This window comes from Panthera tigris, chromosome C2 (genome assembly GCF_018350195.1).
Source record: "Panthera tigris isolate Pti1 chromosome C2, P.tigris_Pti1_mat1.1, whole genome shotgun sequence".
Taxonomy (NCBI): Eukaryota; Metazoa; Chordata; class Mammalia; order Carnivora; family Felidae; genus Panthera; species Panthera tigris.
The window spans coordinates 149,332,906-149,360,085 of record NC_056668.1 but is presented as its reverse complement, the minus strand read 5'-3'; the positions used below and the strand labels follow the sequence as shown (position 1 = coordinate 149,360,085).

At 45.1% G+C, this 27,180-nt stretch overlaps 2 protein-coding genes and 1 long non-coding RNA gene across 4 annotated transcripts in view; 2 read left to right on the top strand and 1 right to left on the bottom strand.

Annotated features, from left to right (window-relative positions):
- Window positions 1–13,313, top strand: part of ENTPD3 (ectonucleoside triphosphate diphosphohydrolase 3) — a 44,657-nt gene extending 31,344 nt beyond the window's left edge. Inside the window, exons 8-11 of one of the 2 annotated variants that reach the window (XM_042956428.1) lie at window positions 1,992–2,264; window positions 2,439–2,549; window positions 3,106–3,243; window positions 12,617–13,313. In XM_042956428.1, the coding sequence (XP_042812362.1) occupies window positions 1,992–2,264; window positions 2,439–2,549; window positions 3,106–3,243; window positions 12,617–12,622 (528 nt within the window). In that variant the 3' untranslated portion in view covers window positions 12,623–13,313. Of the gene's footprint in view, window positions 1–1,991; window positions 2,265–2,438; window positions 2,550–3,105; window positions 3,244–5,483; window positions 6,810–12,616 lie in introns of those variants that run through there. The other variant, XM_042956427.1, reaches the window with a different exon arrangement.
- A 6,117-nt stretch (window positions 13,314–19,430) lies between these two features.
- LOC107179537 lies at window positions 19,431–23,414 on the bottom strand. Its single transcript, XR_001510180.2, has 3 exons — window positions 23,355–23,414; window positions 20,859–20,900; window positions 19,431–19,985 (listed from the first exon to the last, which is right to left on the bottom strand). It is a non-coding gene; the product is annotated as an uncharacterized LOC107179537 (long non-coding RNA).
- Window positions 23,415–23,499: 85 nt separating this feature from the next.
- Window positions 23,500–26,968, top strand: RPL14 (ribosomal protein L14). The gene is made up of 6 exons (NM_001290594.1): window positions 23,500–23,565; window positions 24,082–24,183; window positions 24,619–24,713; window positions 25,963–26,062; window positions 26,157–26,210; window positions 26,638–26,968. The coding sequence occupies exons 1-6, from the start codon at window positions 23,563–23,565 to the stop codon at window positions 26,914–26,916; spliced, it is 633 nt and encodes a 210-aa protein (NP_001277523.1). The 5' UTR covers window positions 23,500–23,562; the 3' UTR covers window positions 26,917–26,968.
- The last annotated feature ends 212 nt before the right edge of the window (window positions 26,969–27,180 follow it).

Here is a 27,180-nt window from a genome sequence, read left to right as displayed (position 1 = left end):
TCATTGAGATTATGATTGCAGTTGCATTGACTGCAAATTAGTTTGGTAAAATACTGGCTTATTAATGATACTAGGAATTTCTGTGTAGAATTACAAAATATTGTTCCAATTATTTAGTTCTTGGTTTGCATCCTTCAGTAAAACCTATCGTTTTCATTATGGGTCCTGTACCTTCCTTTTAAATTAGTTTCCTATGTGTTTTTTAATAGTTTCTATCAATATTAAGAATAGTTCCTATCACTGTTTTTCCACTTTTCATAGGATTTACCCTAAGATCAAGTTATGCTATAGTTTTCCAGTGGCCTTTTTTGCTCTCAAGCCTAATGATTGACCCTTTAGTGCCAATGTCCTGCAAATACTAAGTTCAGGCGAGATTTGTTCCATGTTGAGGGCCTGAACAGCTTGGCCCATTGGCAAATTATATTTAAAGAAGGCATAACAAATAATTCGAACTCCAAAAAGAGCACAGAAATCATCTTTCCTGAGCTGCTTGTATGTTCCAAGCCAGAAACAATTTATATCTTGCTTCTTGTCCAGGCCACACCAGAAATAATGTATTTTATTTTAAGTATCTTAAAAGCATGTCAGATTTGGAGGGGGAAATTAAATAACCGGGTATTAGTTTCTTTTCTTTTCTTTTTCCCTTTAAAATAGTATTTCCACCACAGAGTGACCCTGGTGCGACATGTTACAAATTACACATAACAATTTTTGGAAACCATGGATTTTTTTTCATACCATTGAAGCAGAGAGGAACCTATTTGCTGTCTTCACAGATTCAGTCATAGTAAGATCTTTCTGGAGGACACTCATTAGAGTTATACTGGATGAGTGTTGGACTTCTGTAGGATTTTGTGTGAAGTCCTGTCGCTGACCTTTGTTAAATGATTGCATTACCTTGATACGTGCCTCAATTTCCTCATCAGTAAATTAAAGGAGTTGGAATAAACATTGTCTGAAGCCAAAATGTGACTGAGTCAAAATGAGTGGTTTTGAAACTGGGCAAAGTTCAAATACAATTCCCTAGAAAAGAGAGTCCATAAATAGAACCCTACACATTTTGGAATTTAGCATAAGATAAAACGGAGCATTTTTCACCAGTAAGTAAAATATTGGATAGTCATTTGGAAAAAGTAAAGTCAGGTCTCTACAACAGTCTTTACGCCAAATAAATTACAAGTGGATCAAAGATTTTTATGAATAAGGATATTTGTTGCAGCGTTGTTTATAATGGCAGAATGATCGGAAACCATCTAAATGTTCACATAGAGGAGATACCTTAAATAAATTGTAATTTGTACAGCGGAGGGCTATGCAGCTACTGAAAAGAAGAGGCCATTCTATGTGTACAGTGAACGGGAAGATCTGAAGATACGTTTTTCAGTAAGAACAGCAAAGGGTGTAACTGTGTATAGAGTACTACCATTTATAGTTTTTAGAAGAAGGAAGAGGGAGGAGAAGAAAAGATATTTGTGTATGCGTACAAGAAGTATACACAAAATCTCCGGTAGGAAATCACAAAAACTGGCAAGAGTGGTTACTTCTAAGGAGGGGATCTCGTGGCTAGACATGGTGGGGAGGGAGCCCTCATTTTCACAATATACTTATTTGCAAACTTCTGGGTCATTTTGTCAGGTGGATAGATCATATTCTGTTCCAAATGATCAATTAATCTCAACATGTCTTGTGTTCTCCTCAAAATGGATTTCCTAAAACCTGCTTCACAGGACTGTCGTGGGGCGTGGGTCCGGTAACGTGAGCGAGAGCCCAGCGTGGTGGCTGGTGCAGGGCTAACTGTTCACCCACCCCCACTGGACGTATCGAGGCAACCTGGGAGCTGCCTTCAGGCACGGGCTGACCCAGAATGGCATGTTTTCATCCATTTCTCTCTTGGCACTGGAGGGTAACAATAGTGAGAATTTGCAAGAGGGGAACACTTGCCCCCCCCCCACCAAAAAGTGGTTTCTGACACCTCACTCTTGTACCTGCAGGATTCTCCCACCAAAACCAATCTCATCAACCCCTGCTACCCTCGGGATTATCTCACCACCTTCACCGGGGGCTACATATTTGACAGCCTGTGCACAGCAGACCTGAGGCCTGTCAGTTACAACCCTGACGACATCATCACTGTTGGAGGAACCGGGGACCCATCGCTGTGTAGGGAAAAGGTGGCTTCCCTGTTTGACTTCACAGCTTGCCGTGACCAGGAAGCCTGTTCCTTTGATGGGGTCTATCAGCCAAAAGTTAAAGGGACATTTGTGGTAAGAGCAAAACCCGCCCAAAAGCGTCCTTTTTCCCCCCAGTGAGTATTTACTTCTCACCTTTCTGTTTCTCTTCTGTTGACCTGCTTCCCCCTCTCTTATTCCCCTAGCCTGAAAGCTCCATGGTGTGTCCCATTCTGAGAACTAACTTCCTTCTGTGTTACATCCTTCCAGGCATTTGCAGGGTTCTACTACACAGCCAGCGCTTTCAATCTCTCAGGGAGCTTCTCCCTCAGTGCCTTCAACTCAAGCAGCTGGGATTTCTGCTCAGAGAGCTGGAGCCAGGTCAGTATTTAGAGAGAAAGGGGCAGGGTGCCCGGGTGGCTCCGTCCGTTAAGTGCCAGACTCTGGGTTTTGGCTCAGGTCATGATCCCACGGTTCACGAGTTCGAGCCCTGCGTCAGGCTCTGCTGCCGACAGCACAGATTCTCCAGCTCCGCAGAGCCTGCTTCAGATTGCCTATCCCCCCTCTCTGTCCCTCCCCTACTCGCTCAGTCTCTCTCTCAAAAATAAATAAATAAACATTAAAAAAAAGGAAAGAGAGGGGCGCCCAGGTGGCTCAGTCGGTTGAGCGCCCGACTTCAGCTCAGGTCACGATCTCGCGTTCCGTGAGTTCGAGCCCCGCGTCGGGCTCTGGGCTGATGGCTCAGAGCCTGGAGCCTGCTTCCGATTCTGGGTCTCCCTCTCTCTCTGCCCCTCCCCCGTTCATGCTGTGTCTCTCTCTGTCTCAAAAATAAATAAACGTTAAAAAAATTTTTTTTTTTTTTTAAATAAAACGTGGTGTTCTGGAGCATGCATTTTCCAAGCACGCCTGCCTCATCTGTTTGGAACCTCCTTTTCAGCTCCCGCTGCTGCTGCCCAGGTTTGACGAGGTATATGCCCGCTCCTACTGCTTCTCCGCCCACTATATCTACCACTTGCTGGTGAATGGATACAGATTCACGGAGGAGACCTGGCCCCAAATATACTTTAAAAAAGAAGTAAGTCAAGGCACGGGTTGTTTCCTCCCCTTGCTCTCAAAAGGTTTGTGTGTAGACGTGCGAAAGAAATGTAGACTTTACAGGGGGAGTGGTGATTTCAGTTTGCTGAAGGGAAGCTGAGGAGACTTCGGTCCCTCGTGACCAAAGAAACGACAGTGGAGAACTCAGAGGAGGTGTCGCTGGAGACCCTTCCAGACGAGGCAGCGGTCAGAGGCCAGGTGCCCACGGACCCTGAGCTCCGCGAGCGCAGGACTTGTTTCATTCTTTTCATACTCCTACCATTCAGCACGGGACTGAGAACCTAGAAAGTGTTTACTTAAATGTTTGGCGAGCGTATAAATAAATATGTTAAGGATTAGACCTTTCATACTGAAAAGAAACTTTAAACATAACAGTAATTTTTAAAGAGGATAGTAACTAACTGCTCTCCATTCTACACAGATGTCAGGGTAACGGAGGGTATTAGGGATTCACAGCAGCAGTAAGTAAGAATTTCTCTTGGAATGTGCCTGAGGTCACTGTGTGTACGTCAAGCGTCCGGGGACGGTCTGAAGCTGCAGTCATAGCTGCTACCAGGTGACTGTTCGGTCTGTCACCCTCCGGGCCTTGTTTCCAGGCAGGACTCAGCCTTGCTGACATGTCCACGCAGCACTATGTTCAGGTTTGGGGAAAATATTCTCATTTCAGGAATAGCTGATACAAAGCCTGAAGCCAGTATGTTCAATATTAGCTTTAGCGATAATTAGGATAAACCAATCACTATCCAGCATGAGGCCTGTGATTGTCTACTTTTACATAAATAAAATTGAGTCATCCCACAAAAGATGAGGCTGTCTGGAGACACAGGGACTGTTGATGGCATGCACTCTCTAAGCTTTGCCTGTAATGAATCTAATTAGCAGGAAAGTACATTAAGAGAACGGAAAGTGACTTCCTCTTGAATACCAGTTTGGATGGATACAGAATCCCAGCTTTCAAGTCCCTTTCCTTTATTCATAAAGAAGTTTATATATAGTTAAATTAGCATTCAAATGTAAAGGCATAAAAAAGACTTAAAGATTTGCCACACAAAGACATCCAAAATATTTGTGGAGGAAATAAATACGGAGAGAAATAAATCCAGGAGGATGTTATAAAAATATAGGCAGTCAGAATAAGTGATATGGTGCCTTGAAGTTTTTTTAAAAAAAGAAAACTTACATCACAGAAAAGTAAAAGAGAAGAAACCATCCATAACAACCCAAAATTCAAGTATAGCTAATATCCATTGTGAAGGGAGCAGGGTAAGGGGTCATAACAGTGGCCTAAAATGCTCATCTTGTAAAGGAGGCCTTTAGATATATAACATTTTTAAGGCAAGAATGGAAAAAATAAATATAGGAAAATAGCACTGATTGAAAATTTAAAACTAAGACATTAGACGGAAGCCCAAATATATCAATAACCAAAATAATTATAAATGGACTAAACCTACCGGTGAAAAGACAGATATTGTCAGATCAGATTTTTAAAAATCAAGCATATGTTGTTTGTAAGAAAAACCCTTAGGCGTTAAGCATAAGGACATGGAAAGATTCAAAGTTAAAAAGTTTTCTTTAACTATCAGGCAAACACTACCCCAAGAAAAGGGGTGGAACTGACTGTTTCAAATTTCAGTGGAGCTCTGTAATATCTGACCAAATAGTCTTTAAGAGGATCATTCAAGATACAGAGGATTCCAACATAATGATTCAGAGTCCATTCTGAAGACTGTAAATTCTAGACTTTTTTTGTATCTAATAAAACAGCCTGAAGACATGGAAATGAAAACTGATGGAACTAATGTAAGAAATGGCCAGAGTCTGTGCTGCTTGTTTAAACTGACCCCCTGGGCTTAGAAACTGGTTCTAGATTTATGTAAGCTGCTCATTACCCTCTTTCTTTAGCCACAGACACTTGTGGACCCAACAGTAGAAAAACTCTTGCTGTTATTAACTGTGCCGACATTCCACTTGGCTGTGACGAGGCTGGGAGGATGCTGACGGCTTTTCTCCACGGTGCAGAGAGGGTAGGGCCCTGAGCCTTTGTGGTCTCAGTGACCTGCGTTCTAGCCCAGTCTCTGCAGTGTCTGAACTTGGGCAAGTCCCTTGACCCTAGGCCACAGCTTCGGGTGGGCGGTTCACGAGGATGACAGTGGTGTATGTGTGTAACTTCTGCCTCGAGCCCCGTCCTGAGAACGAAGCCATCTTTCTATCATACAGGTGGGGAACAGCAGCATAGCCTGGTCTTTGGGCTACATGCTTAGCCTGACCAACCAGATCCCAGCCGAAAGCCCCCTGATCCGCCTGCCCATGGACCCACCTGCCTTTGTGGGCACCCTCGCCTTCTTCACGGCAGTGGCCTTGCTGTGTCTGACGTTCCTCGTGTACCTGTGCGCTTCATCCGGGAAGCAGAGGCGCTCCCAGCATGCCTTCGACCACACAGTGGATTCTGAGTGAGCCTCCTGAAGCAGCTCCTGGAGCCTGAGGGCTGCCCGGAACCAGCCTGGGTAGCAACAGACAACGCGGGCGAAATGTCCATCTTCGGGAGATGCGACTCAAGTCAAATACCTAGGTTACGTGCCTCTCCGATAACTAATTTATGCCAAAGCACCTCTTGGGGAGTCTCTCAACTGTTTATTCCTCCAAAGACCCTACCACGCAATTGTTGACCTACTGGGGAACAGAGGAGAGACAGGCCATCAAAGTCAGGCTCTTTATTCCAAGTGCCCTAGAGGAACAGTGAATTGAGACTATGACAGTTTAATGTTGAAGAATTGACCTCAGGGCTCGGTTTGCATTTCTCCTTTCACAGAAACGCCATATTCCTCCCGGCAAGTTTGGAAGCTGGCAGGCACCCATGAAGCATTTGACACAGATAGATATTTGACCATATAGCATTTCACACGCTTTATGGTTTCCTCCAGTTGATTCTTAACTAAAACGTAGCAATCCCATAAGCATTGAGCTCCCTCAGTCTACTAGCATAATAGCATCTGGGGGAGAAGACTCCATTCCCCCGAGGACAGTGGCCATGGCCAGGCCCTGTCATTCAGGCAGAACCCAAAGGACAGAGACGCACGGAAGGTCTCCCAGGATACCGCAGTGGGAGTCCCATTCAGGGCTCCGGTTGGTAGATTGCAGCCCGTGTGTGTCTTCATTCTCACCTCCCCTTCACGTTGCTGTGTCCTCCTATAAAACATTTACTCCTAGCGAGGCTACCATGTTCCAGATCTTTTTGCCTTTGCTAGGCTTTCGCTTCGGGCTGTTTTCTCACTGGGTCATGGTGTGTATGCTACAATACGCCATTCCGGCACGGGCACTTGCCGCTGTCCCAAGATCCCCTTGCTTACCGCCTTCCTGGATGGCAGGCCTCTGTGCGATAGCATCGTCCTTCTTCACTTTGGGGAAAGGAGAGGAGACCGCAGGGACATCTCCTTCCGATAGAGGATGAGAAAGAATCCAGCGAGTGGCTACAAACTGAAAATCAACGTTATTCCAGATTGTTGTTTGTTAGCTGCATGTGGAATAAAGGACTCTTTATTGGCAGCGTGTGTGTGACCTTGCAAACAGTATTTTGTTTTCTCCTAAGGACCCAAGGTGGCATTTATGAGAGGAAGTTCTTAAAGTGAGGAAAATTTGCTTAAGAATAGACTTTCCTGAGCTAAGAAGATTATGCCTTAATGTCACCTTCATTCGCGAGAAGTCAAAGTGCTTCCCTTTGATAAAAGCCGTTGGCTCCTTGAGATATTTGAGTCACACGTTTCTGTACCTTATTTGACACTCAAAAGTGGGGAAGTTAGAACCCGTCACTCAGTTCTTTTTTTTTTTTTTTTTTTTTTTTTTTTTTTTTTTAATTTTTTTTTTTTTTCAACATTTATTTTATTTTTGGGACAGAGAGAGACAGAGCATGAACGGGGGAGGCACAGAGAGAGAGGGAGACACAGAATCGGAAACAGGCTCCAGGCTCCGAGCCATCAGCCCAGAGCCCGACGCGGGGCTCAAACTCACGGACCGTGAGATCGTGACCTGGACCGTGAGATCGTGACCTGGCTGAAGCCGGACGCTTAACCGACTGCGCCACCCAGGCGCCCCATCCGTCACTCAGTTCTTGACGCCTACCCAGAATGGCTGCTCCCTTCCTAAAGTGCACCTTTGCCTGTGCCCCACCTTTGCCCCACCTGGCCTGTGGTTCATCTCCCCAACTGTCCAAATAATGCATATTTCTCAAGGCCTAATTCTAGCTCTGCTTCTTCCACAAAGCTTTCTCTACACACACACACACACACACACACACACACACACACACACACACGTGATCTATCTCCTGGATCACCTTTTAAAAACTAGTTAGGTGAATGTTTATATTCTTGATCTTATGTGTGCACATGGCTTATTTCTAAAATAGACAGTAGGCTACGGAACGGCAAATCCCACCCTTTATCACTCCCTCCTTCATTCAACACACATCCAAAAACCACTTACGATGGGCCTAACACCTTGCCAGGCGTGAGCTTGGATTTAGATACGTGCCAAGGATGTACTATACTCAACATATTTGTTGATTGATGTCATTTCCATAAACGACTGAAGGGTGGACAATAAAGTTTAGAGATATCAGATGAAAATAGCATCCAAATCACCAAGATTTTGCAAGAAAAAAACAGATATGTCTGTGCAGGGAAGAGGGCCAAGGTTTCATGAGAGCAATGTTTCTGGCTTTGGAACACGCTGATGAGGTGTTTTGGGCTTTCTGACATGCATCAAAGAATTCTTACCAGATGGACCATCATGAAATCTGCAGTACAGGTAACAACCTATCTAGTAAGAACTGTGGTAAGCAGAAGCCTCACATGGCCCCCATCACCTTGCCCTCTGGTGGTACTCCGGAGATTACGTCGTTACCTGGCAAAGGGATTTGCAGATGTAATCACTAATCAGTTAACCTAAAAACGGAGAGATTATCCAGGTAGGCGTTTTCTCCTCACATGAACTCTTTAAAGGCAGGGGATTTGCTCCAGAAGTCAGAGAGATTCAAAGCACGAGAAGGATTTGATGTGCTGTTGCTGACATGAAGACAGAGGAGGTCAGGTGTGAGAGAACCCGAGAGCAGCCTCTGGAAACTAACAGCAACCCTTGGCTGACAGCCTGCAGGAAAGCAGGGGCCTCAGGCCTACAACTCCAAGTAACTGTTCCACCGGCAACTGCATAGACTTGGAAGTTTTAGATATTAGATAGAAATTAGATAGATAGCATTAGAAATTAGATATTTCCCCAGAACTTCCGGTTAAGAGTTCCACCAGATTGACACGTCGATTTCAGCCTTTTGAGGGCCCTAAAAGGAGAACCCAGGGGACTTTTGACTTATGGAACCGGGAGGTAATACATAGGTGTGGCTTGAGGCTACTATGTTTATGGAAATTCGTGACACAGCAATAGAAAATTAATACTACAGAACCCAGGCCCCACGACTCCAACCAAAACAAGTGAAAATTTCAAATGTACTTTTTAAAAAAATTTTTTAAAGGTTTATTCATTTCTCAGAGACAGACAGAGCGTGAGCGGGGGAGGGGCAGAGAGAGAGAGGGAGACACAGAATCTGAAACAGGCTCCAGGCTCTGAGCTGTCAGCACAGAGCCCGACGCGGGGCTCGAACTCACGGACCGCGAGATAATGACCTGAGCCGAAGTCGGACGCTTAACCGACTGAGCCACCCAAGGGCCCCCAAATGTATTTGAAAGTGATTAGGTATCACAAATTGTGTCTACTCTTTAGAATAACCACGTAGGAAAGGCATGGGCTCAGAGGTAAAATAACATCCAACATCACGCAGCTAGTAAGTGTTTTGGGAGGTGGAGACTGAGTTGAGATTCTGGTCTGGTTGAGTCTAAAACCCATTATTTCTGCCACATTTCCTGTCACAGGGAAAGGCAGCGTCACATGGCAGATAGGAGTCTGACTTTAGAATGCTGTAGTCCAACATACTCATTCACATACAGACACTTGACTTATGACAGAGGTGTCATGGCAGAGCAGTGAAAAAGATGGGAGTCAATTGGATTTCCATATGCAGAGAAAAGGAAATTCGACCCCTTCCTCATACCATTTTCAAAAATTATTTGCAGGCTGGTTAAAGACCCAAGTGTGAAAGGTTGACTTACAAAGGTTTTAGAACAGAAACGAGAAAATTTTTAAGATCTTGAGTAAGTGAAGGGTTTATTTAGCATTATACAGAATGCATTAACCGTAAGAGGATATGTATACATTTGATCACATTAAAATTAAGAAATTCTGTCCCTCAAAAAACACCATTGTAAAAGTGAAAAGACAAGCCACAGAGTGGAAGGAGTTATTTGCAACATATATAACTGGTAAAGGACCAGTTTCCAAATTTCATGGAGAATTCTTAAGTTTCACTGAAAAAAAAGGCAAATGATCCAATTTTCCTGAATGGGCAAAAGGCTCGAAAAGCCATTTTACAAAAGGAGAAATCTAACTGTCCAATAAATATGAAGAGGTGCTCAACCTCATGCACAGATCAGGGCAACGCAAATTAAAACTATGATGAACTGGGGCGCCTGGGTGGCTCAGTTAGTTGAGCGTCCAACTCTTGATTTCGGCTCGGGTCATGATCTCAAGGTTTGTGAGATCAGTGAGATGAAGCCTGAGTTGGGCTCTGTGCTGACAGTGCAGAAGCTGCTTGGGATTCTTTCTCTCCTCTCTCTCTGCCCCTCCCCACCCATTCTCTCTCCCTCTCTCTCTGTCAAAATAAATCAATAAACATTAAAACAAACTCCCATGAATTAACACAATACACCCACCGTTTGACAAAATTAAAAACTCTGACAACGCTAAATGTTGGTGAGTGGGGAGCAACTGAACTCTCAGGCACGGCTGGTGGGGATGTGATTTAATGCGACCATTCTGGTTTGTCTATTAAAGTTGAAAATATGCGTACTGAATGACCCAAAAATTCTAGTGCAAGGTATAGACCTTAGACATACGTGTTCTAAGGTACACCAGGCTACATGCCTAGGAATGTTTTTACCAGCGGCCAAGATGCCTATTCCACAAAATGGAAGGGTATATTGTGATGTATCTGTACTAGAAAATACCATAAAGCATGGAAACAGAAGAACTGCAAATATATGCAAATATATGGATGGATCTTGCTAAGATAACTTTGAGGGTCAAAAGCAAGTCACAAAAAAAATATATAGTATAATTCCATTTATACAAAGTTCAAAAGCAGACAAAAACACAGAAGGTAACTCTCAAGGAAATCAAGGAAATTATTACTCTTAACTTTGGAAGGGGATAAATGAGTGTCTTAGTCTGCTAGGGCCGCCATAACAAAATACCAGAGACTAGGTAGCTTAAACAATACACATTTATTTTCTCACAGTTCTGGAAGCCAGGAAGCCCAAGACCAAAGTGCCTTCTAATTCAGTTCCTGGTCAGAGCCCACTTTCTGGCTTGTAGACAGCCCATCTTCTTACTGAGGCTACACTTGGCCTTTCCTCTGTGCTTGTGTTGGGGGGAGAAAGACACTGAGCTCTCTGGTATCTTTTATTTTAAGGGCACCAATCCCATCACGAGGGCCCCACCCTCATAGCCTCATCTAACCCTAATTACCTCTTAAAGGTATTTTAGGTATTTTAGGCATTAAAGGCATTACCTCTTAGGTATTAAAGACATTACCTCTTAGGTATTAAAGGCATTACCTCTTAAAGGCATTTTCAGATGCCATCATGGTTGGGGTTAGGGCTTCAATATCTGAATATTGGGGGATACAAACATTTGGCCCATAACAATGGGACTTCTGGGGTGACGGTGATGTTCTATAACTGGCCAGTAGCTACACGTATTACCTTTACTCAACCATTTGTATACATTTATTTACTTATTTATTTACTTAATTTTAGAGAGAGCGTGAGCTGGGGAGAGGGGCAGAGGAAGAGAGAGAGGATCGTAAGCAGGCTCCATGCTCAGCACAGAGTCCGACTCAGGGCTCAGTCCCATGACCCTGGGATCATGACCTGAGCCAAAATAGAGAGTCAGACGCTCAACCGACTGAGCCACCCAGGTGCCTCATCAGCCGTTTATATACTTTCTATTGTCTTACGTGACATTAAAAAAATAAAAATTGTAAATCTAGGTTAACTCAAAGATTTTCTACCTCTATGATCTTCATAAAGCCTTTAAACTTCTTTGAGCCTTGATTCCTTCATATATAAAATAAGGATAATACCTATACCTCATGGGATGGTTATAAGAAAAGAGAAAATTTAGCACATAGCCAGTGCCTGGCACGGAGGATAGCCAATGAATTCAAGTTTAAAAAGTATTTGTTTCGCCCACTTATTCATTCATTCATTCATTCATTCATTCATTCATCATAAATTTTCCAAAAGACTACTCTGTGCTAAGGGCTGGGCTGCGGCGTGACTGAGGTTATAGGAGAAGCCAGACCAACCTCTTTCCTTTGGAAACACATGAGACCTGAGGCCCTCTGCTGGAGCCACAGAGAAAATCCTTCGAAGGCGGTGTTTGCTTTTTCTCTCCCTAACTAAAGATGCTGAAAAAAATCGCTCATTCAAAAATATTTTTAGTATTATAAAAGAATGTGACAATTAGAGTTCTGAACGTTTGATGATATCAGGAAACTGCTTTGCATTTTTGTTTAGGTGAGATAATGAATCTGTGGGTATGTCTCAAGAATCCTTCAGGGTTTAGGCAGAGAAAGAGAACCAGTAGGAGATACACGTCAAGGTACAGTTTTTCCAAGAAATTGGCTTGTGTGATCACGGGGGCTGAAGGTAAGTCTGAAATCCACGGGGCAGGCTGTCAGGAAGGGCGGGCCGGAAGCCGAGGCCTGAGCTAATGCTTCCGTCCACAAGTAAAGGAGTCAGCCATCTGAACACCTGGTGAAAGGTCATTCTAAGCTCAGGACATAGCACGTGCAAAGATTACATGCGGAATTTCTTCTTGCTCAGGGAGGCCTGGCTCTGCTCTTAAGGTCTTTCAACTGATTTAGTCAGGCTCACCAAGATTATCTAGAATAACCTCCTTCACTTAAAAACTCTGATTATGGGCTTTACTCACATCTGCAAACCTTCATAGCAACGCCTGGATTAATAAATAACGAGGGTCTGTAGCCTAGCAAAGTTCACACATAAAGTTGACCATCACCTCCCTGTCATTTCCCCACCTCCTGGGAACATCATTGAGGAGATACAGTAGGATAAAGAAACCTAAAGCATTGAAGTATCAAGTCTCAAGCCAGCTAAGACACCATAAGTACTTTTCCCGGAGCTAAAGGCCATTCTATCTTCTCTGTCCCTTTACTCGTTCAGAAATGACTCTGTCCACTGGTGCAGGAGCATCAACCTCACCCTGGGATCCCAACCAACCCGCCGGCTCTCCCCACAAACTTCCTACGTGTCCGCCACCCTTTCCCCAAGCAGACAGCCCGACCTTCCTGAGGCAAACTCATTCTACAGGCGATAAAGGAGCATCAGTGGGTTCCAGCACAGCCATCGCGGAGGGTGCTGCTTCTGTACCATTCTTCCAGAGCTCCGTCGGTGCCCCCAGAGGAAGAGCCCTCCCCTGTTCCCAAAGGAGCACAGAGGTGAGAACAAACCAGATCCAACTCTTCTGAGAAAGAGGCTGCCCCAGGCTATGGAGCCCAGTCCTGCCCGGTGAACTCATCCCAGCCTGCAGCACTGAGCTGCGAGAGGGCAGTTTCATGAGAGAAGAGCTGTCCCAGGCTACAGGTCTTTGAGGGCAGAGACTGTCTTATTGACCACAGGGCCTTACTTAGCACAGGGCTTGGCGCTGTGTAATCAACAAATGAGAGCTATAATCATTATGTGTATGTGCTAGTTTGCTAAATAAGTGAATCAATGGATGACAGTCTCACTACAAATCTCTTAGCACCAGGGTAGTTAACCACATATACAAACTTATAATTTACAAGATATTTGTCACAACTTCTATCCCAGTTCAAACTACCAGCAATGTTTAGGGAAATACAGAGAGATTTTTTTTTCTTTCCTTTTTTTAAAAAAATTTTTTATGTCCATCAACTGATGAATGGATAAAGAAATTGTGGTTTATATACACAATGGAATACTACGTGGCAATGAGAAAAAATGAAATATGGCCTTTTGTAGCAATGTGGATGGAACTGGAGAGTGTGATGCTAAGTGAAATAAGCCATACAGAGAAAGACAGATACCATATGGTTTCACTCTTATGTGGATCCTGAGAAACGTAACAGAAACCCATGGGGGAGGGGAAGGAAAAAAAAAAAAAAAAAAAAAAGAGGTTAGAGTGGGAGAGAGCCAAAGCATAAGAGACTGTTAAAAACTGAGAACAAACTGAGGGTTGATGGGGGGTGGGAGGGAGGGCAGGGTGGGTGATGGGTATTGAGGAGGGCACCTTTTGGGATGAGCACTGGGTGTTGTATGGAAACCAATTTGACAGTAAATTTCATATATTAAAAAATAAAAAAAAAATTTTAATGTTTATTCATTTTTGAGAGACAGAGAGAGACAGAGCACGAGTTGGGGGGAGCAGAGAGAGAGGGAGACACAGAATCCAAAGCAGGCTCCAGGCTCTGAGCCGTCAGCACAGAGCCCGACGCGGGGCTCGAACTCACGGACCGTGAGATCATGACCTGAGCTGAAGTCGGACGCTTAACTGACTGAGCCACCCAGGCGCCCCCAGAGAGCTTTTAAACCTCGATTTCAGGGGCACCTGGCTGCCTCAGTTGGTAGAGGGACTCGTAATCTCAGGGTCATGAGTGCAAGCCCCAGATTGGGTGTGGAGTCTATTTATAAACAACAACAACAACAACAACAACAAAACACCTTGATTTCAGACAAGAAAGGAGATTAAAAGGTTAAGTAATGCAACCAACGTCACACAGCCAGAGAGGGACACGGGATATGTGAACCCAGGGCTGACTCAACAGCCCGTGTTTCTTCCCGCAAACCCCACTGCTGCTCTGCCAGGCACCCAGGCACACTCCTCATCAAGTACGTCTTTTTTCACTCTCTGAAGGTCCCCTTTTCCTCCCTTTCCCTTGCCTCGGGTCCTATAAAAGGATTCCTTGACTGTACTAATGATTCTATAGTAGATATTGTTGCTTAGAAAGAAAAATGTGCGGGGTGCCAGGGTGGCTCAGTTGGTTGAGCGTTAGGCTCGGGTCATGATCTCGAGGTTTGTGAGTTCCAGCCTTGCATCAGGCTCTGTGATGGTGGTGCAGAGCCTGCTTGGGATTCTGTCTCCCTCTCTCTGCCCCTCTCCCAGTCACATGCAGTCTCTCTCTCTCTCTCTGTCTCAAAAAAAAAAAAAAGTGTACTTGGGTTTCTACCCAGAATTTCTCTGCAAAGTTTTTTTAATGTTTATTTATTTATTGAGAGAGAGAGCATGCACAGGGGAGGGCAGAGAAAGACAGAGAGAATCCCAAGCAGGCTCTGCATTATCAGCGCAGGGCCCAATCCAGGGCTCAAACCCATGAACTTTGAGATCATGACCTGAGCCAAAATCAAGAGTCAGATGCTCAACCAACTGAGCCACCCCCGGGCACTCCTCTCTGCAAAGTTTTAATCCAATAATAGCAGGGAAAGAAAATGTACAAAGCCACTTGCCTTTAAGAACTCCTCATGAATTCTAATTTCTTTACTGAACCACAGTGATTAAGATTTAAATATATTGAGCACCCCTGCTTGCCTCTTATGAAATTGTCCCTCAACCTGACTGCATTAAAGGTTCACAAGATTCACCTCCTCTAGTACAAGGTCCATTACACTGGAAAGCCTTTTAAAAACAATCATATAAATCAAATAGCAAAACCCAAAATTATGTTCAGCAGATGCATTTTCCCTGGGCCAAGTTCCAAGTACCAGTTATAAGCTCAGCAACTCAGATGGCATCCCAACCACTCTTGTCTGTGTGTGTGTATGCGTCAAAGTCATCCAAGACCCGATGCCTAGCGGCTGTCCTGAGGAATTCATGTCAGAGCCAACCCAGGCAAGCCTTTGCTCCCTGCCAGAGTGCCTTGTAAGGTTCAGATTCTCTTCTGCTGCAGGGTGTACATGAAGAGGCATAGTGGCCAGGCTAGAGACAGCTGTACTGATACAGGGGTAGGAAATGAGGTTCAAATGTTACGTGCAGTATCAGCCTGCTGAATGTCCTGAGGCAAGGACTCGGTATATGAAAGGATGTACTCAACACACAGTGTCATCACCGTAAAGTTGAACGTGCTGATAGAATAAAAAAAAAAGTCTTGGACCGCCTGGGTGGCTCAGTCCGGCTCAGGTCTCGACCCCACAGACTTCGGCTCAGGTTGTGACCTGACAGTTCGTGAGTGTGAGCCCTACATCGGGCTCTCTGCTGTCAGCACAGAGCCTGCTTCGGATCCTCTGTCTCCCTCTTTCTCTGCCTCCCCCACCCCTCCGCGCTGTGCTCTCTCTCAAAAATAAGTAAACATTTAAAAAAAGAATAAAAAAGGTCTTTCAGCACCCCTGTAGGTGCCTATTTCCGAAGAAACTTTGATGGTGATTGTACACTTAGCTGTGAAAAGGCTCAGATGCTCAGTCTGCCCCAGCTGGCATTTTTCTCTGATGCTTCTGTCTCCCTCCTCCTCCTCCTCCTCCTCCTCCTCCTCCTCCTCCTCCTCCTCCTCCTCCTCCTCCCCCTCCTCCCCCTCCTCCTCCTCCTCCCAGGGATTCCCCCTACTCATTCAGGAATGCCTGCCGCAGACCCAGCCTAGTGGTGAAGTGCTCCGAGAATGCCTTTAGCCATCTGTGACTTTGCCCACAGTATCTAGAACCTTGGTAACTGGTTCCACTGCACAGGACCAAATAATAGCGAAACCAACTCCCTCATCTTAAGAGGTAAGAAAAAGACCGTGGGAGAGCTGTCACAAACCGTCGCCAGCTGGCCATCGATGGGATGACCACCCTCTGGCAAATGAAACCCCACAGGAGTTCCTCTGATAAACCCCAGACTGCTGTCGTCTGCAGGGGACTCTCTGTCATGTCAACAGCCTCTACAAAATCAATTCGATCTTCACAAAGTTCCACCTTAACTTCTGCACCCTGGTGAAAATAGCACACCAAGAAGGGGAGACTTCCTTTGAAAGAAATGCCGGTGCTCTCATCTATGATTACACTGAGGAAGGTAGCTGCTTTTCCCTGTTCCTGGAACTTGTTCTGGATTTAGGGGCCTATTAGCTTGACCAGTTCACTCTGCATTTGTTCAGCAGTTCCCAGAGTGCACAGGTAACATCTTCTTTTAACATTGGGTCCGGTTCGGTAATATAATATGAGAAGGCATATATAATCTTGGTGTTAGTGAGCCCTCCATGCAGTGGAATATTCTGTCTTCCACTGAGAACAAAGAGTTTAATGATCTACTTTAGGGCATGACAACTTCTTGCTGTCAACAGCTTCTTATACTCAAAGGCAACAGAAGCCTCCACCTTTGCTGTGGCCTTGCTGTGTTCCTTACATCTGCTATGTTTTCCAAGCATTTTCTTGGACCAATCTTTGAAAAGCACAGAAACCAACACTACCTCTTTGGTTGCTAAATACAAAAAACAGACCACAAAATACTCGATCCAGGCCTCTGGAGTATTGGACAAACCTGGACTGCTGAAGGAGCTGGGTGCTACAGCCCAAGAGTCCGATCCATTCCAGGGTCCATCATCTCTTAGGGAACTTGAAGCTGGAAATGAGCAACCAATGGGTTGCTAAAATAACCTTCATTTGCTCTTACTCCGGTCCCCGGGATTTAATAGGCCATTGTCTTCCTCCCTATGGACATCTTTCTCATCCCAGAATATGTGGTTTGTGAGTGTACCTCCTGCTTTACAACATAAAAGATCTAAAACTTCCCCATTGATAAAAAAACCTTCAAAGTTCTTTCCTCCTATAGCTATCATCAGCATGTCTGTGAAGTAAAAATTCGCTCTGACTGGGGAGCCTGGGTGGTGCAGTCAGTTAAGCATCCAGCTTCAGACCGGGTCATGATCTCATGGTTTTTTAGTTTGAGTCCTGAATTGGGCTCTCAGAGAGCCCGCTTCAGATCCTCTGTCCCCCGCCTTCTCTCTGCCCCTTCCCCGCTCACAATCAAAAAAAAAAAAAAATTAGCTCTGAGTGAGGAAGTAAAACCTGCATGGCTCTTCCTTCGGGCAGAAAAAGCAGATACAAATAAAGACAGCTAGGGGTGCCTGGATGGCTCAGTTGGTTAAGTGTCCGACTGTTGATCCCAGCTCAGTTCTTGATCTCAGGCCTGCGAGTTTAAGCCCCATGTTGGACTTCACACTGGGCACGGAGACTACTTAAAAAAAAAAAAAAAAAAGACAGCTATAAAGTTAAAAAGAAAAAATATTTCTGCAACCAATGCTACATCCATAAAGTGTCATAATAACCTTCTTGTTTTTAATGTTTAGTTTTGAGAGACAGAGACAGAGACAGAGCTTGAACAGGGGAGAGGCAGAGAGAGGAGACACAGAATCCAAAGCAGTCTCCAGGCTCCCAGCTGTCAGCAAAGAGCCCCATGAGGGGCTCCACCACCAGAACAGTGAGATCACAACCTGAGGCAAAGTCGGATGCTTAACCAACTGAGCCACCCGGGAGCCCCAATAACCTTCTTTGACTGCTGCTTTCTTACTTACGGAGAAACTTTGTTCTCTAAAATCAAAGACTCTCAGAAACTTCGGTGTTTGAAGTTTTATCAGCAAGAATGAAATAGCTTCAATTTGCCATCCAGGTGCAAAGCCGCAGAAAAGGGGTTTCTGGACAACACTCTCAAAGAAACAGGACCTTGGGTCCATTTTGCTGTCTAGGACCGATATTGTTCCCTTAACACAGTCCTGCTTTGCTTTGAGTCTATCAAAACAGTGTTCCATTTCCATTCATCTAAACTTCACATCTCCCTCCAATCCTGTAACTTTATTTGGTTAAATGCCCCATGATGTTTGTGATGTGCAGTCTCCCTCATTACGATGAATCAACATACCTGATTTTGTAGGACTACAGGTTTATTCCCGGTGGGTTTTGGTTGATTGGGCTGAGACACTGTCTTGCTCAGCTTCGGGGCTCCTAACATGAAAATTTTGATAACAGTTGTAACGTGCGCTTTTTTTTTTTTTTTTCACTCCTAAATATATTATGCCAGGCAGGCATACACATGACTACCGTGCCGGTTTGGTCGTAACTGGGATCGGTTCACATCTCGGAAAGGTTACCCGGTTCTGGGTAGCTTTTGGTTCACATCTTGAACAGGCTTAGATTTCTCTTTGGGGACATCGACAAACTTGACTGAACTGACGCTTCCACCCCCCGTGACTGAAAGAAACAAACGAGACACACCTACTCAGCTGAAGCTGACAGGCACTCTGGGGAGCAGCTGGTTACAGGTGGACAGCTGGCCGTGCCGACACCCGCAGGGACTCTAAGGGGAAGTCGGCGTGCTGCTGCCGTCCCCCGCGTCTCCCAGCCGAAGCTGGGACCAAGCGCTACTCCCAGGCTCGGCGCTCCCCTGCAGGCACCCGAAGGGCGCCTGCCCTGCCCCTCACATTGACCTCTTCCCACAAGCAAGCGCAAGGCGCAGCTTGAAGCGGACACAGCTTCCCACACATCCCACGCGAAACACCAGCCAAGAGTGCCCGCGGACTGCCACGTGGGTTACCGGTGCGGGCTGCGGCTCGCCCTTCCTCTCGGTGATTGGACGGGCAGGACGGCGTACGGCGGGGGCGTGGCCCCGCAGGGAGGAGCCAAAGGAACTACTGAGCGCATCCCTGGCGTGGTCCAGGAGTTGCCCTTCCTCCCGGTGATTGGACGAGCCTGTTAGGTGTCCCGGAAGGGGCGTGGCCAGCCACCCCTCACGTGTGTTTGATTTGGTAACTTGGTTTCTGAAGTCTCGGCTGTTAAAGATCTTCCTCCTCCCAGGACGCTAGTGACCCGGCGAGGTACACAAAGTTTGCTTGGAGAGTTGCCTACGCATTCTAATGGAGCTTCGAAGAAATCTGAAAACCGCCTTGGGGTTGCTTGGGAAGGGATCTTGACGTTACAGGTGGGTGAGAGAGACCCTGGTCCTTGTCTCACAGAGTAGAAGAAAGAATCTCCCGGACAGGAGAGAGTTGAGCAAAGCGATAGAATTTATTGAGCGAAAGTACAAAGCTCTTGAGAAGGAGAGGGGTCCCAGCTGGGTTGCCGCCAAGGACTTTTGTCTCTGACTTTTTATTGGGACCTTATCAGGAACTGGATAAAAGTCTGTGAAACTCTATTCATGGCACCTAGCATGGGCAGGTCTGGAATCGTTTATCTTTTTTTTTCCCCCCCAAAACCCGTCCGCAGTTATAGCCTCCCACTCGCATCTGCAGCCAGGGGCTGGGGGCACGGTGGACGCAAGGAGTAGGACGGCCGCTGCAATCAACCTCTGGAGGGTACCTATGTATCCCTGCCTACTGTTAACCCTTTCTCTACTCACTGAGATGCTTTCTTTAAGGACGTGCTGTCGTTCTTAAGGGAGAGTGGGGATCCTATTCCAGGAAGAGGGGGCACAGCTGCATGAATGGCCGCCAGACTTGTAGCTACAACGGGATTTGGGGTGAGGGACGCAGAATTGCCAGAGGGAAGAAGCTAGGAAGGGGTTGGGGTGAGATTGTGGGAGGCCGTGAATGCCAGGTTAGGGAGTTTGGACTTCATCCTGCAGAATAGGGGATAAAAAGAAACATTGGAAGCACTTTAAACAGGAGTGACATAATCAGATAATGAAATTAGGAAAATAATTCAGTAACTGTAGAGAAAACTAAAGTGTTTCTCCAGGCGTGTTTCAGTGCACCCGTTGGGGAGCTCGTTTTTAAATGCAGGTTCTTACCCCTCGCTAGGCCCGCAAATCAGATACTCTAGTTGTAGAGCCAGGGAACATACATTTGGGGAAAATAAATGCACAAGTCATAAGATTTGAGTTTTCACAAGCTGAACACACTGGTGTAACCAACACCCAGATGAAGAAACATCACCCACAGCTCAGAAGCCTCTCTTCCCCACCCCATCCCCAGTCACTACTGCCTGCACCAAGGGTAAACATGATCATTACTTCCGACAACAATAGATTGCCTGTTTACTATTTTGAATTGTATATAAATTAAATCATATACCATACGCTCTTTGTATCCACCTTATTTCACTTGGTGCCATATGTAAATTCATCCATATTGTTCTTGTAGTTGCTGTCCATTGCTAGCAACTTTGATCCATTCTCTTATTTATGACCTTTCAATAGTTTCCAGTTTGGGGCTACTAACAAAAATGTGCTATGAACTTTCTTACTCATGCCTTTTGCTTTGTAAATTATAAAGCAAATTACCAAGGCCTAAAGACTAATTCATTCACTACCCATTTATTGAGCCTACTGTACAAAGAAAAAAATGGCCAAAGTCCTGCTCTCATGGAACTTATCGCACCTGGTGCAAAACTACAACCTACATGGACAGAAAAATAAGTCAACAATTGCAATTGTGATAATGGTTCTGAGGAAAACATAAAATTGAGCTAGAAAAAGAGGAAGGGCACTAACCTGTCTTTTTATGTGATAGGTTTAGTCTCTCAGAAGAACGATCTAGAAAGAAATACAAGAGATGAGTTGGCACTGCCATGCATTGAGTGGGAACAGAGGGAAGAGCATCCCTGGCAGGGAGTCACTATGTGCAAAACTCACAGACCAGGAGAGAACTTGGCCTGTTAAGACCAGCGCAGCTGAGGGGCGCCTGGGTGGCGCAGTCGGTTAAGCGTCCGACTTCAGCCAGGTCACGATCTCGCGGTCCGTGAGTTCGAGCCCCGCGTCAGGCTCTGGGCTGATGGCTCGGAGCCTGGAGCCTGCTTCCGATTCTGTGTCTCCCTCTCTCTCTGCCCCTCCCCCGTTCATGCTCTGTCTCTCTCTGTCCCAAAAATAAATTAAAAACGTTGAAAAAAAAAAAAAAAAAAAAAGACCAGCGCAGCTGAAACACAATGAAGATGGGAAAGGAGGGTTGGCACAGGTGTGTTTGAATATAGGCGCATATGATGCGGGACCTTGTAGGCCAGAGTAAGGAGTTTAGGTTTTATTTTAAATACTATAGAAAGCCAAGCCACTGAAGTGTTTTAACAACGAAGTGATATAATCTTATTTTTTTTTTTTTTTTTTTTTTTTTTAAGGATCCCTCTGACTGATGAGCAGAGAATAGATTAAGGGAGGCAATGGAGAGAGCAGGTCACTTAGGCTGGTAGTGCAGTCCTGGAAGATACTGGCATAGAGTTTAGAGGAAAGGACTGAAAGATATTTGGGAATTGCCAGTACAATGACCACCTTAATCCAGCAATGAAAGGTAACACTGCATATTTAGACAAAGAGATATCCTATGCATGTATTCTGACATTCTGCCTCAAGTGGCACAGCATTTCTGCCAAAAATGCATGATCGGAATCTGACTACAAGTCCATATTGAGAGACATTCTCCAAAACAACTAGCCTGTATTTTAAAGACTTTAAAAAAAAAAAAAAATTTTTTTTAACGTTTATTTATTTTTGAGACACAGAGAGACAAAGCATGAACGGGGTAAGGTCAGAGAGAGGGAGACACAGAATCTGAAACAGGCTCCAGGCTCTGAGCTGTCAGCACAGAGCCCGACGCGGGGCTCAAACTCACGGACCGCGAGATCGTGACCTGAGCCAAAGCCGGCCGCTTAACCGACTGAGCCACCCAGGCGCCCCAAGAAGGGCACTTTAAGGAAGGATGAGCACTGGGTGTCATGTAAGAGATGAATCACTGGGTTCTACTCCTGAAGCCAAGACTACATTGTATGTTAACTAACTTAAATGTAAATAAAAATAAAATAATAAAGTTTATTTATTTATTTTGAGAGAGTGAGCGAGAGCATTATGAGAGTTGGGGAGGAGCAGAGAAAGGAGACAGAAAATTCCAAGCAGACTCCATACTGTCAGCACAGAGCCTGATGTGGGGCTCCAACTCGAGAACTGTGAGATCATGACCTGGACCAAAACCAAGAGTTGGATGCTTAACTGACTGAGCCACCCAGGTGCCCCTGAAGACCTTTTTTAAAAATGTTGATTTATTTATTTGGGGGGGGGGGGCAGAGAGAGGAGAGAATCCCAAGCAGGCTCTGCGGTGGAAGTGCACAGCCTGATGCGGGGTTTGATCCCACCAACATGAGATCATGACCTGAGCCGAAATCGGAGTCTGAAGTTAGACTGACTGAGCCACCCAGGCGCCCCTGGCCTGTATATTAAAATGTATTATGAAAGACAGGCTTAGAACTATTACAGATTTTAAAACACTAAACGTGACAGCTTCCAACTTGTGATCCTCCATTAGATCATGAACCAGGAAAAAAAAAAATTATTTGCTCTAAAGGACATAAGTGGGACGACTGCTAACACTTTAATAAGGACTGCAGAATAAACGATAGGCTTAATATTATTTTCCTAAGTTTGATTGCACTGATTATGTAAGATAATGTCTTCGTTTTTTAGGAAATAGTACATCATGTCTAACATCCTCTCAAATGGGTTTAGAAGTAAATGACAGAACAGTAAAGCAAACATAATGTTAACATTTGGGGAACTTAAGTGAAACTGGGGAATTATTTGTACTGTTTTGCAACTTTCCTGTTAAGCCTGAATTAACTTTAAAATAAAAGGTTAAGGGACGCCTGGCTGGCTCAGTCAGTAAAGCATGTGCCTCTCCATCTCAGGATTGTGAATCTAAGCTCCACCATGGAGCCTACTTAAAAAAAAAAAAAAAAAAAAAAAACAAATAAAACAAAAGGTAACAGAATTGCTGGGATCACTTAGAGGAAAAAACAAAACAAAACAAAACAAAACTAGTACTAAGCCATGAGTAACAACATTTAGACAAAAATCCGGGGTACTTAGGAGAAACGGAAGAAAAATGGAAGAATGTTAAAAGAAGCCAAATGGAATGCGGACACAATTATAATGAAAGTCACAGCTTCTGTGCTCTTCATTCTAAAGTCCTACTAGATGACCGTCCTGCCACTAACCAGGCTGCCTCACCATACACCACTGCTCCGGTCAGCCAAAATGCAAGAAGGCTCGAACCAGCTCCGCCATGTTTTCCCAGTGAGCATGCGTGCGCGTATGCACGTACGACCCTAACCAATCAGTGCTCGCGTCGGCGGCTCGTTAATCGCAGGGGCGGGGCGGCTTCTACACATCCGCCCGGTCGGGCGGCCCTTCTTCCTTCTCGCTGAACGCCGCCAACATGGTGAGTATTGCCGTTGCGGCCTCCCGGTGTGGCGGCCATGCCGCTCCACCTCCGCCTCGGAGGGGGAAGGAAGGCGTGGGACGATGTCCAGCGGGACTTAGGTAGCCTGGGGTGAGGGTCCCGAGGCGGGTGGGGCACGGAGTTTCGGAGCTTGCGAGGCGCCCGGCCGAAGAGCGCGTGGAAGGCCTTGCAGGCCCGGCACGCCCGGGCCTCGCGTGCGCGCGGTAGCCGCCAGAGCTGGAAAGCTGGAGCGGCCCGGGGTCTGCCGGGGCCCAGCCGGCCTAGGGCTGTGCAGACCCCACGTGCTTGGAGCTCCAGCCCGCGGGAACCGGACTTTGGCGCCGCCGCCTCTGCGTGTTTTGTCCATTCATCAGGTCGTCTTATGGCACTTGGGCGTGTTTGCCAAACGTTCTTTTTTGCCTTAACTTCTATTGCTTTTGGACTGCAAAGCCTTATAAACTGACGAGTGTTTTCAATTTCAGTAAGTCTTTCCATCTCCCTCCCCCTCGATTTTAGGTGTTCAGGCGTTTCGTGGAGGTTGGCCGGGTGGCCTACGTCTCCTTTGGGCCTCATGCCGGGAAGCTGGTAGCGATTGTAGATGTTATTGATCAAAACAGGGTAAGTGTAAGGAAAAGTAGCACAACTTCACATGCCAGTGACTGATCTGCAGTATGATGGCAATGGTAATTTTCCCAATGGCCCTCTGGAGATAGGAATGGGACAGGCTGTGGCTTTAATTTACCATTGAGGAAACACGCAGTGCCAAGTGGGGGTTTCATGCACAGGCTTGGATTGGCCAGAGGTTCTTGGGTTTGAGTGTTACTCTGCCACTTAAACTGGCCAGACCTTTTGACTGATTGTGGGCTGAAACAGTTGGTGGGGTTTAAAGGAGTTCCTATGCATAAAGTGGGTGTAGAACAGAGCCAGGCACACGGAAAGCCCTTGTATGCTTTTGGTATTTGAGAACCATGAACTAAGTGACCAAAGTTTGCGAATCCTTGTTTGGGGTACTATTATGTTTTGCACTGAGATTTTTGATCTTATGTGTTCTAGGCTTTGGTTGATGGACCTTGCACTCAGGTAAGGAGGCAGGCGATGCCTTTCAAATGCATGCAGCTCACTGACTTCATCCTCAAGTTTCCTCACAGGTAACTACATGCCAGTCAACACCACTCTCCCAACTTTGTTTATACTAGTAAAAGTTTGCTTCATCTAATTCAGAAAACATTTTGCCATTTTGTTTTCTTGAGAATGTAGCATACAGTGTTGAAGAGAAAGAACAATTCAGAAGTGGGGTTTTCAGTATAGAAAGGAATGGCCGTTGTTTCCTTTTTGATTTTTTTTTCCACCCACCCTGCTAGTTCTCTGGCTTTGTCTTTATCCAGGTTTGCCATCTTTTTCTTGCTTCCTTTCAGGATTTACACGACAAATACCACCCGGGGGAATTCTGGTCTCCCAGACATATTGTAGTCACCTTTAGCTTAAAAAGCAAAAACTAATTTTTGTCTCTTCCAGTACTAGCTGTCATTAGTTCAGCTTTTAGTGTGTGTCAATTACTAAGTATTTAACCTACCTCATTTCTTTTTGACAGCCAACAAAGCGATTCTGTTTCCAGCTATTTAGAGGAAATAGAAGATATCAATAGTGATTTTTTTTTTCTTGACATGATATAGATTATGGAAGTTAAAACACTGTGATGTGTTACTCTAAAGTTATTTCGACTGCAGTGACGGTTGATTGCATGGAACGTGTGCTGTCACGTGTACTGCTGGTTTATTAAGCATGCAGGGTTTTGATACTTCAAGTATTTGAACAAAACTTCAAAATTATTATAATTAGATTTTTTGTTGTTTGGCCGCCTATCTTTAAGCATTATTGTACAGAATAAACATTAGGCCTAAGGATTAGCTTTATCTCATTCTTTATGAAAAGGAAATTGCTTTCTATATATCCACTGCACCAGAGTGATGGTATATACAAGATCAGAGGTAATTTTATATCCAGAAAGATCGGTTTGCTTTTTTTATTATTATTATGAAAATTGTATGTTTGAGGGGTACCTGGCTGGCTCAGTAGAGCATGGGACCTCTTGATTTTGGAGTTGTGAGCCCAAGCCCCATGTTGGACTAGAGCTTACTTTAAAAATAAATAGGACATCCTGGTTTAGTGGACAACATTCAAGTGGGTAAAAGACCTAGTGTGCCAAGTGGTATGTGGTCTTTGGAGACAACTACAGCTGGAAGTGTGATGAATGAGTGGGAAGGGTGCTTTTGGCTTGTTTTGCTTATGCTGTTTAACTTAACAGGGTATAAATTGTGCATTCAGAAGGCTCAGAGCTGTCTTTGGGTCTGTGTGGCTTCAAAGTTGATTCCTTAATCTGGTCTCGGCTCTTTGTAGTGCTCGCCAGAAATATGTCCGACAAGCCTGGCAGAAGGCAGATATCAATACGAAATGGGCAGCCACAAGATGGGCCAAGAAGATTGAAGCCAGAGAAAGGGTAATGACTTAGGGCTACTTGAATTGTGACCTTTTCTTTTATGGAGGAGTGGTGGGTGGTGTGAGCGGTCATCTATTTACTTCCTTTTTCACAGAAAGCCAAGATGACAGATTTTGACCGTTACAAAGTCATGAAGGCAAAGAAAATGGTAAGTTTTAAAATTGTTATCAGATTTTTGTATTCTAAATTTTTTTTTAACATTTATTTATTAGTGAGAGACAGAACATGAGCATGGGAGGGGCAGAGAGAGGGGGAGATACAATCTGAAGCAGGCTCCAGGCTCTGAGCTCTCAGCACAGAGCCCGATGCGGAGCTCAAACTCTCAAACCGGGAGATCGTGACCTGAGCCGAAGTCAGATGCTTAACCGACTGGGCCACCCAGGCGCCCAAGATTTTTATATTCTAACCCTAAAGTCGGTAATTCAGGTTGCCCAAGCTTGGTAGACCAGAGTTGAATTCATAGGGGTCTTAGACATAAGGCTTGCTTTCTGTGCGTATACGTCCTACATATACAGGATGGAAAAAATGGGTTTTGTGTGCATGTGTGGTAAATAATTTATGTTGAAATTTTTCAGAGGAACAGAATAATCAAGCTGGAAGTTAGGAAGCTACAGAAAGCAGCTCTCCTGAAAGCTTCTCCCAAAAAAGCACCTGCTGCTAAGGGTGCTGCTGCAGCAGCTGCTGCCAAAGTTCCAGCAAAAAAGATGGCCGCTGCGGGCAAGAAGGCTCCAGCCCAGAAGGTTCCTGCCCCAAAAGCTGCAGGCCAGAAGGCAGCACCTCCAAAGGCTCAGAAGGGTCAGAAAGCTCCAGCCCAGAAAGCACCTGCTCCGAAGGCATCGGGCAAGAAAGCATAAAAGCATAAGAGGCTATTATAAATCCGTAATAAAGGTTCTTTTTGACACGCTGGCAAGTGTACTTGATCTATGACATAAAGTCTGTTGCTAGGGTCAGGATTATGGTGCAGATTGATAGGATTGTTAATGTTACCATTCAAGGGATGATGGTTAAAGTTTCTCTGGTTCCCTATCATTTTCTAACCAGAAGCTGGCTTTGGAGCCTCGCTGGGATTAATGAGGACAAAACTCTTGTTTGGTGATACTAATAGGCAAATGGTGAAG

Bases quoted from the DNA above. Each gene is read 5' to 3' on its own strand.
- RPL14 (NM_001290594.1), top strand. The intron at 24,184-24,618 runs GTAAGTGTAAGG...TATGTGTTCTAG, and splicing joins ATGTTATTGATCAAAACAGG to GCTTTGGTTGATGGACCTTG. The intron at 26,063-26,156 runs GTAATGACTTAG...CCTTTTTCACAG, and splicing joins AGATTGAAGCCAGAGAAAGG to AAAGCCAAGATGACAGATTT.